At 46.8% G+C, this 15,529-nt stretch overlaps 1 protein-coding gene across 4 annotated transcripts; it reads right to left on the reverse strand.

Moving 5' to 3' along the window:
- Positions 1–6: 6 nt before the first annotated feature.
- On the reverse strand, positions 7–14,787 carry LOC131126569 (KAT8 regulatory NSL complex subunit 1-like). Of its 4 annotated transcripts, XM_058069249.1 has the most exons (16): positions 14,767–14,787; positions 14,213–14,251; positions 10,366–11,797; positions 3,491–3,632; positions 3,334–3,396; positions 3,139–3,227; positions 2,941–3,076; positions 2,698–2,863; positions 2,454–2,609; positions 2,222–2,380; positions 1,985–2,121; positions 1,789–1,910; positions 1,656–1,713; positions 1,462–1,574; positions 1,139–1,391; positions 7–1,063 (listed from the first exon to the last, which is right to left on the reverse strand). In XM_058069249.1, the coding sequence occupies exons 3-16, from the start codon at positions 11,727–11,729 to the stop codon at positions 860–862; spliced, it is 3,162 nt and encodes a 1,053-aa protein (XP_057925232.1). In that variant the 5' UTR covers positions 11,730–11,797; positions 14,213–14,251; positions 14,767–14,787; the 3' UTR covers positions 7–859. The 4 variants fall into 4 exon arrangements, with proteins under 4 accessions (XP_057925232.1, XP_057925229.1, XP_057925231.1 ...); XM_058069246.1 differs by lacking the exons at positions 14,213–14,251; positions 14,767–14,787 and adding an exon at positions 13,066–14,178; XM_058069248.1 differs by lacking the exons at positions 14,213–14,251; positions 14,767–14,787 and adding an exon at positions 11,964–14,178.
- Between the last annotated feature and the right edge of the window lie 742 nt (positions 14,788–15,529).

Raw genomic sequence — 15,529 nt, forward strand, 5'->3', positions numbered from 1 at the left:
CGTGGCCAAGATATAACATAAATGTTTTAATGGAGCTATTTACAAAAAGAAACGTGATTAACTGCTGCAACAATCAAACGGTACATCGTGTGACGTCACTACTGAAAAGACAACAGTGATTGGCTGTGGCAAAAGCAAAGGATGGATTTTTTTTTTTTCTTTTCAATTTTGCATAGTAATCAAGTCAACGGGAGCGTGTGGTTCGGATGTGAACAGGAGAGTTTCCCTTAAGGTTGAACAACCTGAGCTCTGGTGGCATCTTGCTGAGAGCTGCTACATGTGACAAGTGTTAGCATGTTTAGCATGCAGCAGCGCCTCCTGCAGGACAAATGCTGAAAGACACCCCAGCGTCACGTAGGAATGGTTCACTAGTCAAAGACAACGTTACGCTGGAACACACAACATACAAACATGTCCGGAATGGAAAAAGCAACAAAACTAAACAAGTGCTCTGATGTCAGGCCGCCGCCAAAGGGGAGGGGCCACATCCTAAATGTACCTGTTTATTTGGATGGGGGGGGTGGGAGTTTTTTTTTTCTTTTGTTATTTGTCACTCCACTAAAAATGTACATGGGAATTACAAGCAAACTAATGATAGAAAAACACCCTTTGGCCATATTGGGAGGAGTCGCTACATAGTGCGCTACGAGTGTACACGGCACATATGAAACACCACTAAGCCCCCATGTACATTGTTTAGCCTACTACACAAACCATACTGTAACATGTTTTTTGTCGGGAAAGGCTTCTATCTGCGTCATGTTCACTAAAAACTGTGAAAGAATTAGACTGATGTTTGAATATCAAACAACAGGAGCCACTTCAAGTCCGCTCAAGTTCATGTACGAGCGCCGCCCGCTCATCGGTGGCCTGACGCTTTGTGTTTTGGACCGCCATCCTCACAAGGCGTTTCACCGTCGTCTGAATCCAGTCGGCCATAAGTGCTCGCTCGGCAGCCTGAGATGCTTCGCATCCTAGGCCTGTGGGGCTCGCCCTCCACCTCGGGCTCTGGGGTGGGGTCTTCGGGCAACGGGAAGTTTCGCCGCTCCCACGGCGCCACAGTCTGAAAAGGTCAGCAAATGAGAATGCAGCTCCTATGACCGCTGACGTAAGCATGCGCGTGTGCTCGCGGACATACCCTTTCCTCAAAGGTGAAGTCCGGCGTGGAGCAGCGCGTGTCCTCGCTGGACAGAAGTCTATGGGAGTCCCTGGAGCACGGTGTGTGGGGGTTGGATGCAGTGTCGGGGCTGGCTGGACTCATGGGTGACGGCACGTGGCTGTAGTCGTGAAGCATGGGGTAGTGGCTGGGGTCGGGGGACGCCGGCTGTGGGGTAGACGGGTTGGTGCCGCACAAGAGTGGGGTGGTGCGGCCATCGACAGACTTGTACGACCTGATGGTGACAAGGACAACGGCGTCAGTGTCACGCCACCGCTGGACCACCGAACACTATCACAGCTTACCTGCTGCCCCTCCTCTTCGCCGGGGCCAAGGCCATCCAAGTCCAGCGAGATCGCTCCTGGTCCTCGTAGGGCTGATGCAGCAGGATGAAGGCGGCGTCCGACAAGTCCTCCACCTGCAAACACACGTGCATGCCATGGCGGCCTTCAGAGAAATACCGTCACTTATTTGTTTCGACTGGCTGCTGATGACTCACGTCACGCTCATCCTCGTCCTCCGCCATGGGCTGAGATAGGACGTCGACAGCTCGCCAACTGCACACACGAGGAAGCCACATGAGCGAAAGGAGCGCGGCAGTGTGGACAGCGGGTGGTCGCCATGGAACTTACCTGGGCGTGAGGATCTCTTTGTACTGCAGCTTCTCCACTCGTGTGGTCGCGGCCACGGACATAGGAATGACAATGTTGTTGATATCGAAGGAGCTTTCTCCCCGCCTTCTCTTGATGGGCAGCTGTCGGACAACAAGTCAGCACATCAGGACGAACATAACGTGTATGTGTATTGCGAACGGACGGTGTTTCTTACAGGTGGGCCGATGCCCAGCGGCATGGCGTTGTCCGATGACGTGGACAGCTGGCGTGTGACGGGGCTGTGCAAGGACGCATGCATGCTGGCCAGTGATGGACAAGGACCGCTGGTGTCCACAAAGAGCTTTGGAGAGGCTGCAACAGACAAGACATATTACACACAGTGGAGACATATTCAAAGACGTGGGACAGGTCGACACGGCAAAGTGGGAATCTGCGGTTCCAGCACACTCACAGTCACTGGTGTCCAACAAGGGCTCTCGCAGTCTCTTGCGGCTGTAGTTCCTCTCGTACGGACCCAGTGGCGCGGCATGTAGCCGCTCCGTCTTACACGCAGCGGCGCTGCTCTCCAGTGTCCTCAACTTGTCAGCTCGACTCTTGTAGTGACCCAGCCCTGAAAGCGTGCGGACGCGTCACTGCTACTGCTCGAAGGTTAGCATGGCGGGGCAGAGAGCACGGGCACTTACTGACTGCCATGAGCGAGTTGGCAAACTTGTGCTTCTCTTTGGAGGACGACAGCTTGTGTTTGAGAGAGAGCTTCTTGAGAGGTTTGCTCCTCTCCAGCGACCTGCTGTTCCACGAGCTCTTCATCACCTGCTGCAGACGAAGGCCGATACAAACGTCTGCGGCGACAAAAACGAAGCCGCTTCATGAGCACCGTGACTTTGGCACACGACCGTGACAATGCAAGCTTCGGGCGAAGTCGTCTACCGTCAGGGAAGGAGAGGATGGGGTGGACGCCAAGATCCAGTCTTGACAGGCGCTCCAGGGTGGGCAGCTCGTACTGGGGGTCTTCTCTGGGGGTGGGCCGGCCACCGCACATCACACAGCTTGGGTTGACCCGGCACGTGCACTGGATGAGGCTGCTTCTGGACGCCTGCGCACATTCGCGGTTCAACAAGAGCATGAGAGGCCGGCGTGCACGCACACACGCACGCACAAATGATAACTCACCTTGCCAGTCAGGTTCGCCACGGTATTGGGCTGAATGAGCCTCCGTCGGCGCCAACTCACGAGCGGCCGCGTCCGTGCTGCCACACACGTACTGTCAAGCGGCTGCTGGTGTTTTCCATCCACACACTCCGCCATCCTGCCGAGAAGCCTCAAGTTAAAGCAGCAGCTTGAAGAGCTTATCATCATCATCGTCAGTACCTGCTCAGGACGCCGTTGACCGGTTGCCCGTTTTGACCTTTCCAAGGCTCTGCAGGGGAACCGTGCTCTAGACGCTCTGAAGTTGCATCCTGCAGGAAAACACACCATAGATCTTAGATGCGTCCACAATTTCCTGCTGAATTTCACAACCAAGAAATCTCAAGCGTTCATGAATCTTAACCCACTCAGAATTACCTGAGCATTCGCAGGCTCCATCTTGACTTCTTGAGGACCAACACCTCCTAGCTCCACTGAGCCCTGTGCAGTCAAATGCAGCAGCACATCAGAAACGACAATAACGCCTCGGTGGAGAGGTGATGTTTCGTTGAAACTTATTAGAGGGGACCCAGACCTTGCTCGCGCGAATCTGTCTGTAAATGTCTGTCTGTTGCCGTATGCGATACTCCAAGTCGGAGATGTGAGCCTGCAGCCAGTTCCAGTGACTGATGATCGCCGCTCTCTCCAGCGTGTAGCGACTCTCCGCACGCTTCCATCTGAGGAGCACAAAGCACGCTCAGCTTTCCAGAGCATTGCACCATCTTGTATGCAGTGACATAAACCCGACATGATGGAAAAACACTTCAAATGTCACCATTAGTGTTATAGCTTTCATGGGCTGCTCCTGCAGTATGCAGCGGCCACCACAGGGGGCACAGTTCAGTGATGTGACCCTGTGCAGTGTCCACCCACCAGCAACGAAGGCGCTCTAAAAAGGCAGTGGGGGAGGAAAGTAGGGCAGGGAAGACCGGGACGGTCTGGCAGCCTGCAGAGTAACAGAAGGGAGTGCTGGAGGGTGTGGGGCTGGGAAACCAATATTCCAAGCAGGAATCTTGTCCACACTTCCCCCTCCATCTGCTTTCCCATCATGAAAATCTGATGACAGGTAATTCTATTCATTCTTATTTTTATGTTGTGTTATTTTGGGGGATATTATGTGTTGTATCGTGTCAGCAATCAAGAAAGCTCGGGAGTCGCTGCAACACTCCCGAACACGCCCTGGTGCATCCGATCAATGCACTGGCTGCACATTTGCATAGACCTGTCCCCATGGAGATGCTCACAAACACTAGATCCGAGTGTGTGTACCATCCACTGCACCAATTACGCTGTGTCTGTTCTTATAAACGAATAGTCTGCCAATTCTGGGGGGTGAAGTTGAAGAGTGTAGTGAAGCCTTACAAAGAAAATAGAAGTATGGAAATGAAGATGAGATGAGGTGTGCATTACAAGAACACAGTCCAATGGCCTAATAGTCCAAGAGGAGGAGTCAGCTAGCAGCCCTGGCAAATAACGTCCTCACTTCACCAGAAGCTCTGCCCACCCCCACTAACCAGGACATACACCCCCCCCGACAAAAAATACCAGCATCACTCCATCCAGTGTTTTGTGTCCATCAGCACATTCTCCACTGTGGTGCTTGTCTGGTCACAGCACAGACGTTGCGGAGCGACCACACGTGGTAGCGACTAGTCCAGGGGTGGGCAAACTACGGCCTGGGGGCCACATCCGGCCCGCCAAGTGTTTGAATACGGCCCGCCCAATCTTTCAAAAGTATTTAATTTAAACTCAACATACAACCTGGCATCATGGCCTGAGCCAACCTTTTGATGGTTTTATCAATTTCGTTGTTTGACATGGTCTGTTGTTTACAAAGTGCTCCTGAAAAAAGAGACACAAGCACATAATAATAAAAAAATTAAAATAATAATTATTATATTATTATAACTATTATGATATTATATTTATTATATTAATGCTAATTATTATATTAATTATATATAATAATATTGTTATATTTGCATATTTTACATAATATAATAATTATTATTTTAATTATAATATTTTATTATTTTTAAAATATTTAAATATAAAATAATAAATAATAATAGCAGATTGCATGACAATTTTACAGATACAATAATACCAGGTGGACTGTTACGTGTAAAATATATAGTCTGCCCCCCCCCAGAAATTTTGTTCAATGCGGCCCGCGAGTCAAAACGTTTGCCCACCCCTGGACTAGTCCAAAAACCCAACACACAACCAACGTGTTGTGTTTGCAGTGTGTGTGCGTGCGTGCATGCACACACATCAGCCTTTCAATCCATAAATACATGATCATGTCCATACATTAGACAGGCCTGTCACAATAATTGATAAATCGATTAAGCTAACGGAAAAAAGGTGATAATTTTGCCAGCCTCGATAATTAGACATTTGCATGCAGTGTTTTTTTCCCTTGTCTCGCTGTCAGGCTGAATGACAGAAGGTTTCACCCTGCAGGTGTTTGTGCATCTTTAAGCCTCTTTGTCCCAGTATGAGGAGGTAGGGCTACGTGGTGAGCAACAATATGCTAACATGAATGACGACACAATAGCCATGTTTTTCTAAGGCCAATGCCAGAGCCACAGTTTGAAGATACATCGGTTTTGAACAGAATGAACAAGGTGAGGGCATCGCTACATTGCAAAAAAAAAAAAAATGCAACATTCGGGGAATTTCGGGAACAGTAAGAATTGTCTGAGAGAACGAGGACATGTCACAAAGAGCAATTCCTATAACAGAGTGGAAAAAAGGTGTGTCGAAGAACATCAGAAACATTGCATTTTACTCTGCCACCACCCATGTGGTCCATGTAGTCCAAATATGACCCCCTACATCAGTTGAACAATGCACCACATAACTCCACGCGTATGTGTTTGTGGTTGTTTTCCTTCAGAGATCATTTTATTTTTAGTTTTCTTTCTTTTATTTAAACGCTCTTGACATTCCAATTACAATGTTCAATACTCTTGAGAAATTAAAAGTGTATTGCATTGCTACAATGTACTCTTTATTATGCCATGTAATTCATAAAAAAAGTGGTCTTAAAAATGTCAATATCATCAGACAATAATTAAGCTTTTCCCACTTTTATGACCTACTATAAATGTAGTTAGAATGTTACATTCTCCTGTTAAACCATGTTAAAGTTTCAAATAATGAGATTTTGCGCATTTGGAAGTGAGCTCTGAAATCAGTTTGGGATGGCTCAAAACACAGTGTTCCAAATAGCATGGAAAAACAGCCTCTTTGTGATGTCACAGAGGAGCAGAATTCCTTATATGGTCATGGCTGTAAGCCAGATAGTTGCTGGGAAAGGTGCATTCATTTTGGACACCCCGTGCACCCATGCGGTACCCTCATGTACACCTTCTGAGCAACACCGCACCAACGGCGCCTCTGACAAAGTGTGTCCGACAATGACCGCTCCGCCGCACCATTCAGAGTTCATACACGGCAAGTCAGGGGTCTCCAACAAGTAGCTCATGAGCTTCTAGTTGCCCCTAAACGCTTCAATTAGCTCTCCAAAGACTATTCATTTATCATCAACTATTTTAGAAAGTGGGGTTCATTCATGGTTAGGAAGCACTTTGGGCATGTGTCCAATCACAGAGTGGCCGAGCCCGGAGACGAGCCATGGGTGGAATAAATTAAAACAGTTTTTTGCGGGAAGCACAAATCCAAGTCCACGTTAAAAAGCTTCAATTGAATACACCATTTGAAGAACAGACTTGAGTAGTATGGTGGGTTTGAGGCTCGCAATGTGATCATCGGTTTCATGGTAGCTAGTGTAGCTAACACTCACTTGTAAGTGCATGAGGGAAGTGTAAAGCAAATAAATATAAGTTTCACCAGTGATCTATGTTCTCTTGACAGTCTGGTATGTTTTGGTCTAAACGAAGTGATGTTATGGTTCCCTTTTGTATATCATGTAGCCCAGTGGGAGACAAAGTTTTTGACTGTTAAATTCGGCCAGGGGGCCAGAATATATCTTTGATACACACTAATTAAAGCTTAGAATCAGTCCAGCTGAAATTACTCTGAAATATTGAAAGTTGAATTTTCCAGCTTCTTTTACCTGAATAAGACAGCCAAAATGCACATGAATAAAATGTATGCATGTGAACATCCCACCTTTTCTACTTCCCAGACAGTGGGTAGGTCAAATTGTGTGTCACATATTTGTCGACTTGTGTTTGGCACCATTAGGGGGGGGGGGGGGGGGGGGGGTTGTCTGGATGGCTGCATGTGAAAAGCTACTTAAATCGTCAAAAGGTTGTCTTACAGCTGGGCGATATATCATTCATTCATTTCCTATACCGCTTATCCTCAAGAGGGTTGCAATATTTTTAAACGTGATATTTCTTTTAAGCACGATATCAAACACACGCATATCGTTCATAGTGATGTGGACTGGTTTTGATGCGGTGGTCTCATGTTTCAAGATGGCACCGCCCGAGTGCCAGCTAGTTAAAGCAGCTCTGTAATAACGTCTGCTACATTTTTAGTGTTTAATAGTACTTTATTTGTACTATTGTTTATTGCCATACCGACCGCTTAAGCAAGTGTGCAGCCGTCGATGGTCAATCTCGTTACCTTTGTAGCTTGCATCTTGCTCCATTGTTTACACACAGGAGCAGCTGCTAGCAGCTGCTACACCGAGTGACTCGACGTCCCCGCGGAAGTACGGAGGAGGAGAGGCTGCATCGCGGGAGTGAACAGCAAAAAAAGACGGTATAAAGGTGGCTGGATGAAGACGGTATCAACTGTGTTTACTACATGGAGAATGAAAGCGCTAACAATGCTAACCCAGCTGCAGAGAGGCTGCCGTAAATTATATTTAACTATTTATACTTGAAAAAAAAGAATATACTATTTTATTTCAGTGGCTCTTTCTATTAGCTTGTTTAAATTTGAATAAAACTGCACTCATATTTGGCTTTGACTTTTATGTAAGCTCACTTTGGGGAAAAATATCATGCTATACATTTTATGTAGATATGCAAAGTAAATATAATCGAGTTTTGGTCCAGGTTGTGTCAGATTGACTGACTCAGACTACTTGCAAGTCATGTTGCCAGCTTGTATGCTAAAAGTTGAAATACTTTAGAAGTGGGGGGTGGGGAGGATCGTTTAGAAATCAGCAGCATTAAACCACGATCACAGCGTACATAATTTATATATATTTTCATGTAAAAACTACAAAACTGTTTTCATGTTAGCATTTTTGGATCCAGGCTACATGACTCTACTTTCTTCAACATGCTTTGAACTCTGGGCGTAAACAATGATGCAGCTCATTTATGGCTAAAAGAACTACAGTACCCATGATGCTTAGAATGTCAAAGCAGCAGCTGGTATAGCATGTTTTGAAGTCTTGCGGCGATCGTGTTTTGCAGAAGCTCTTGAACGCCGTGTGTGTGTTTGTGTGGGTGGGTGGGCAGCAACACATGCAGCGTCTAGGCAAGTGCAGCCTATATATGTGCAAATTAACTGTTCCCTTTCTAAAATTCGTTGGGTGTGCCTTATATTTGTGCTCAATAGTCTGGAATTTAGAGTATTTTTACTCACATTTTTTTAAATGGAAAATTGTATTTGTTTTATTAATATTTCAAGACAAAGCTTTGTGGTATTATTAGCTATTATCAACACGTCCGCTTCATCTTTACATTTTTACTACTTTGTACAATGTACCAGAGGTCAAAGAAAACCCCAACAAAACCTGCAAATGGCCCCCAGCGCCATACTTTGAACACCTACACATACACTGTACCACTGAGTGTTAAACATAACACACACAGAAATGAACATGTTTCACTAACAAAACAGGCCAAAACCAAAGTCAAATGTTCCCAAAAAGTGAACAACACAAAGACTGAGAGTGTGTCCAAGTGGTCTAGGCGGAAAGAGTCCAGGATTGGGTGTGGGCAGGAAAGAACTGCAGCAGTCATTACATAAAAGAGAGAGGGGGGGGTTATGTAACAACCGTGGCTCCATGTAGAGGAACTAAGGAGCGAGCACAACATATCCAGATGTTTCCAAAAGCCTCTCACATCCATACGTGAATCAGGAATGTTTATAGACACGAGTAACGCCGCAGCTTCTCACGAGAAACATTGAGGATAAGTGCCCTCCTTCTCCTTTCTCGCCTTTTGTGTGTCGCTGTCATGCAAGATGGAATTTGTTTGTTGCCTTAGACACTACTCACTCTTTCCTCTTCCAAACAAGGCGTGCTCCGTAAGTCACGTCATTCCTACGACTCGACTGTCCAATCCAAAGAAAAGCAGTCACACCGACACACCAAATGTTGCACTCAAAGCGAGGATGTGGAAAGAAGGCACGTCTGCAGTGAGGACAGGAATGACGCTAAGCTAACACTTAACATCTGAGCTAAGGCGAAGACATTAAGAAGCTGCTTGGAATTTCTCACACATGACAAAAGGAAGCTGCATGTTGCGTCATGTCTGTTGTGTTGGTAAGCAGGATAACCCACAATGCAGCTGGTAATGACTGACGAGGAGGAGTAATACGTGGAGCGATACAAGTCTGCACGTCTGATGACAAATCCAATTATCACTTGAAAGCAGAACTGCGACAATTAACTGATGTTTTAGGCAAAACAATACATTCACACACATCAGATTGGACCTTGGAAAACAGGGACCGGCATTTTTGCCTCTTTTCTGATATCCTGCAAACCAAAATACTGTTCATATGGATTGACTATCTGGGCCCTAACTCTAACTGATCAAAACACAAGCTTCAGATTCATCAACTAAGAAAATACCAGTTATCTGCAGGCTGACTTAATCAGATGATTTGCTAATTCCTTGTATAAAAACAACCAATAAAAAGGGGAGGAACCAGTCGATGTAAGCTTTCCATAAGTGGGTCAAACACACAATATACATAAGCTTTCCTGTTTGGCTTAAAAACATATTCAGGTTAAGGGTCGGGGCGACAAAGGAGGGATAATAAAAATCAAGTGTTCTTCGCTAGTTTGTTAATAATCTACTCACCTAGTCCATTAAGACAGCCAGCAGCCTGCTGTAGTTGACTTACTTGAAGTCAACTTCCTGTCAAATAGCGCTGAAGCCAGTGCGGAGGTGAACATGACATCACCCATCGACTCACCCCCCCACCCCCCCTGGCATTTTCATCTTGGTTTCAGTTGCATGCGTGTTTATTGCACTGATAAACAAGACTTTTGGCTTTTTCAGTTAAAGCCACTAGAGTGGACGTTGCACCCACCCAACTCCACTGGCCCTGCCAGATGCTATCTGTGCTAGCACTCTTAGCATTAGCACTAAGCGGAAACGGATTTACAACCTGCTCAGTCACCGCACCGGGGGTTGTTATTGCATGACATGCTCCTACTTACATTTACATTACAGTTACACTTACATTTTGACATGGCGCTGCTCAATGTCCACCCGGGTCAGCTCCTCCTCCTCCAGGTCTGAGTCTCCTCCAGAGCTGCTCTCCGTTACATCCGAGTCGAACGCCGTCTCCGCCGAGTGCAGGTTCGCCGAGCCGCTCAGATACAACCTCTCCAGTTCCAAAGGCATGGAGCCGCTCTTTAGGAAGCGCCCCAAACTGTCTCTGTTGTTTGACGAAGAGTGGCGGCCTGTCCTCCATGTTGCCGTGGGGGCGGCCTGGTCTTTGCGGTTCCCAGCCAACAGTCGACTGACAGCTGTATCCAGGAAGCCGCCGAGCTGCTGCTGAATGTGTCGTTCCACCTGCTTGGCCTGGACCACCTGAAGACGTTTGCGCAGCCGTCGAAGGCGATTTTCAATTTCGACTTGCCGGCTTCTGCTGAGGCGCGTGCGCTCCGCGACTTGCGTGTCAAGAATGTCCAAAGACGGGGAGCCCTGCTGGCTACAACCCGGTCTCTCCCTGTCTAAACCATGTGACGGACTAGTACTGGTACTAGTAGTTGTGTGCGCATCCGTCTCCTCCAACTTGACTTCTACACCGGCGTCGCGGTTGTCATGCGAACAGCGGGAAAGTGCAACAGTCTGATGGTCTGTTGGTTCCGTATTTTGACAAACTCCAGGGGAATGCTTGTGTTTAACGGTTCCTTTCACTGGAATATGACCTACTAGGTTTGCTGTCAGGGCGTTTGAGTCCAAAGTCTGGTTCTGGGATTGGGAGTCTGTGGAGGCAGGAGTCTTATCTCCATTCATGGCCATCACACAACTGGAGCCAGACATGGTGGCCAGCTTCTTGGCTAGGCCATTGACAGGTGCCATAGGCTGGCCCCCACCGTTCGTGCTGCCACTCATGAGGCTTTTGAGTTGGCCTCCTGAAAGTTCGATGGCGTGCCGCTTCCTCAACAGGAAGTCTCCGCCGTTGAGCAGGGAGCTGGGCAATATTCTGTGACTTTTCAAGACCGACTGTTTGATGAGGACTCCTTGAAGAGTGATTGACTCCTTAGTTGACGGAACAGATTTCACATCAGAACAGAGATAGGAAGCCACCAGTGGCTGGAGCTTGCCCAGGGCCGACGCCTGGGCCACGGAGTCGGCTTGGGACTGCTGCTGCTGTTGCTGGTCCTGGTCTCCGCCGCAGAAGTCAACAAGAGGACCCGTTTCTTCAGACGCGACCTTACACTTGGCGGGGCCGGTGCCGTGGATGAGTATGTTGTTGGCGTTACCGTTGTTCTCTGCACTGGCTGCGGACAGACTCGATGACGGGGCAGCCAGTTTGAAGCGGATGTGGTGAGCTTCGGCTGGGGCGTCGGTGAGAGCGGGCGCCATCGCAGCCATGCAGTGCAGAGGGACGGGCACCGCGGCCTGCTCCACACCACCCGCTTACTGCCCCCCCGGAGGACAGCCTGGGTACGAGAAACAGGAGTTAATGGGTGAGCACAATTAATACAACGTGGACGTCGGTCCTAATTCACCTTGGTGGAGGCAACAATCTAACCTTGCACATTCACAACACTGATAAAAGTGGAGTTTGGCATGTTATTTATACCACAAATGTCACATATAATGCACCTTTCTTGATTATGCGCCAGTACACAGCATCTTCAGTGAAGGAGGAGGAAGTGGTACAAAACACTACTAGGATATGCAATATATGCATACAACTTGAACTACAGGTTGTCAGCCTTCAGTGCAAAGGTCATACATTCATTCTCAACAAATCAAGTTAAACGCTACACTGCAACAAACTGGACCATCTTGTTGATGCTAAGAGGAAGAATTTGTAAGGTGAGCATAAAAAAAAAAGATTAGCGCTAAAGGCTACATGTGGCCTTAGTGCTGAGGGCAATAAGTAGATGGATTTAGGACCAAAGCCCATGATGTCATCAACATTCAAGATGGGACTATTTAGCAAATAGACACACACACACAAACAGTGACAGTCAAAGCAGCGAGCTGTGCACTTGAAAGAGGGCTGCCTGTGATGGCAAAGATGAAGGCGGATGTGTGCAGGCTGCCATGAATGGGCCTCTCACTATTTCACTGCAGTTTCTAGTCAGCGCCACTACGCCATGTTGGGATTTCCGACGCACATTATGTAATGCATTTTAGCACATAACACGTCCATCCTACACACCGATGGCATGACTGGGGCATACATAGTGACAATGCGTCCATTTACAAGCTCGCAAACATCAAAATGTCTTCATAGTGTTTACCAAACGTGCACACGCATGTTGGCGCCAGTGACATCAAGCTGAGCATGTATGACAGTGTGAAATTAAATGTCAGGAAGGCTAACGTTAGCCCCGTTAGCTCTGCTGATGCAACCAACACAACACGACTCTATTATTAGTAGTCTTATTAATACGGTTCTTTATCTATCCGCATTATACAAGCTAGCGTTTAGCCAGTGGCTACGTAGAGCGAATAACGCCCACAGTGGAATCCACAGCCACATTACGAGGTTATTATGTCAAGTCAATCCAAGCACAACAGCAGCGCACATCGACGGGATCCACGGAATGGCGAGCTAGAAGCCTTGCAAAGACACAACGGGGCCAGGCTTCCATTCCTGCGTATTGCACGGCAATAACAACAGCCGGTGCTTGTTGAGAGCAGACTGGCATGCTAACGTAGGCTAGCTGCTAACAAAGAAAAAGGAGGAACCTACCACGTGACGAGCTTGCACTATCCGAGGGAATTTGGTTAACAATCCCCAACACTTGGGTGGAAAAAACAGGGGCGCTGTGGCAAGAAGGCGGTAGGAATCGACCTCTATGCCATTAATGTGTCCAAAAATCGCAACCGGGGGTGCCAAACGGCCCGCTTCACGGCGCCGCTCGGCTTCGTTCCGGATTGAGGCAATGGACGAATCAACGATCTACACCTTGCTCGCCTACTAGCTCCCCTCGCTGCGGCCAATTTCGCACAAGGCCGTCAAACACTCCTTTCCGTCCCAAACTTGCTCAAATGGAGGCAATCTCGCGGATACCGTCGGCACAATCCCCGATTTTCGACGAGCGGAGGACCATCCGGATGGCGTTTTGACGCGAGTCTTTTTCTCTGCTTTTAGGGAGAGACGCGGAGAAAATGGCGGCTAGCTGCTCGCGCTCGGCTTTGAGTCTGACAAACACACTAGCGTGCGTGTGCGTGTGCGTGTGCCGCTTGCCAGTAGGCGGGATACGCTGCCAGCGCCCGCCGCTAGGGGGAAGAAACGCCATAAAGGTTTCAAAGACAATATTATCATCTGATATAGTCATGATCATATTCATTTAAATAACATCTTCGTGGTCGTACTCATCTAATATCTTCTTGGTCATATTGATCCGTTGATCATATCGATCTCATGTCATTTTCATGATCATATTCATCCAGCGAATCTAGAAAAAACACCCTCTGGACTATGTATAACTTATTAGAATTCAATTTGTTGTTGGAATATGAGCATTTTACGTAATTTAAAGCGTACTTTATGTGCTGTGTGCATTGATAATAATAAGCATTTGATCGTTATTTATCAGGTGTTATTTTGATAAATGTACATAGCTTTTTAAAATGTGTATTGTTTTGTATAACATATGCTACTGAACGTTTGAATTGCTTTCGAGATCAATACATTATTATTTCGATTGAATGATAAAGATATGATCAATTGTTGTCATTTTAGAAGCCGTCGCCCTTTTTTGAGAGTCCCGTAAATATTCCACCTATGTTGTCCTTGTTTCCAGGCAGAGCCGTATGGATGCATCCAAGTCGGTCCTCACAGGTGAGACCACTTCCCAAAGCAAAGAAAAAAAAGTCAAAACAGGAATGAATACCTTCACCTCCATCGCTGGTTGATCCATCAGTTCCGTCAACTGCAATAAACAGACGACAAGTGAGTGAATGGTTTGCAAAGTGACTTAATGATAGCATCACTGTTAGCCACACAGACGAACCGCCGCTGATTTTATATGGAAAAGTTCATTGGTGACAACATTTGAGTCCCGCAACCTGCAGCCTACTTTTCAACTGCAATTATTCGGCCGTTGACGTGGCGAATCATCTGCCCGCAGATTTGTTTGGACGGTAAATAACAGTCACTGTACTTTCCGATGGAGCTAACGGAGAGGCTCATGCTAGCCACGCTAACCTGAAAACGAGTCCGGACGCTCGCTAACATAGGGCTAAAGCTAAGCTAGCGCTCGTTAGCTTGTTACAGCCCACACTCACTTCTCAATGACTGGCGATGCACTACAAGCGCACTGAAAAGTTAAATATTCATTTTAAGATCATCATGCCCGACAATTAACTCTTTGAGCCAGCCATTCTTTTGCCGTGACAAATGTGCTGTTTATTAATTTCGAGAAAATAACGACAAAATCTTACTTACCTGCTTGCCCTGTTACTAACCCTTTACGACTGGATAACACCCGCCCCCGGTCTGCTATTGGTTGGCGCTGAAATTTGAGTTTTCCCATTGGCTCACACGGCTGCCAATTTGCTCATATCCCCGTACAGCGGAAATGTGGACTAAAGTTGATAGCACGAAACTTCATGATCCAAAATAATTGTCAAATGTTGACTGTAGATTACCAATGTATTTGTTTAATTGACCCACAGTATCGTTATTAATCAGACTGCACGTGTGAAAGCTAGCCTTTGTGCACGTAGATGCATTTGCGCCATGAGTGCATTGATTAGCGTATGTGGGCAATTTTCTTTCTCTGGACAAATCTCTTCTTACATCCATTAGTTTGTTGCACATCAGTTAGAAAGTTAATCTGACGACAATACAATAGGAAGAAGAAATTATTTACAAGAGTGCAGTGTAGCAGCGGGCATGTAAAGTACAGCAGTTTAGCAAAATGACAAGCAGTGACGTCATCCCCCTCTTTCTCCGTGGCACCAGTGTATTATGGCCTATTCTCCACAGAATGTGGATAACAGTGAAAAGTTGTCACATTGAGAAAAAAAAAACAAAAGAGAAGAGCAAAATTGTTCACCATAACACCACAGAGATGAGTCAAACTATTTCATGTACCGTAATTATTCTGTCATTGTTGACATGACTGTGCTGTCCTCCTGAACGACGAGGAGGATAAAGGAAGAAGATGATGATGTCCACACTCATAGAACAGGCTTGTGTATATGTA

This window comes from Doryrhamphus excisus, chromosome 3 (assembly GCF_030265055.1).
Source record: "Doryrhamphus excisus isolate RoL2022-K1 chromosome 3, RoL_Dexc_1.0, whole genome shotgun sequence".
NCBI classification, from domain to species: domain Eukaryota; kingdom Metazoa; phylum Chordata; class Actinopteri; order Syngnathiformes; family Syngnathidae; genus Doryrhamphus; species Doryrhamphus excisus.

Coding starts and splice junctions, on each gene's coding strand:
- LOC131126569 (XM_058069249.1), bottom strand. CDS start 11,729: ATGGCTGCGATGGCGCCCGCTCTCACCGACGCCCCAGCCGAAGCTCAC. Junction 3,077..3,138: donor GTCAACGGCGTCCTGAGCAG/GTACTGACGATG, acceptor GCTTCTCGGCAG/GATGGCGGAGTGTGTGGATG. Junction 2,864..2,940: donor TGGCGAACCTGACTGGCAAG/GTGAGTTATCAT, acceptor GAATGTGCGCAG/GCGTCCAGAAGCAGCCTCAT.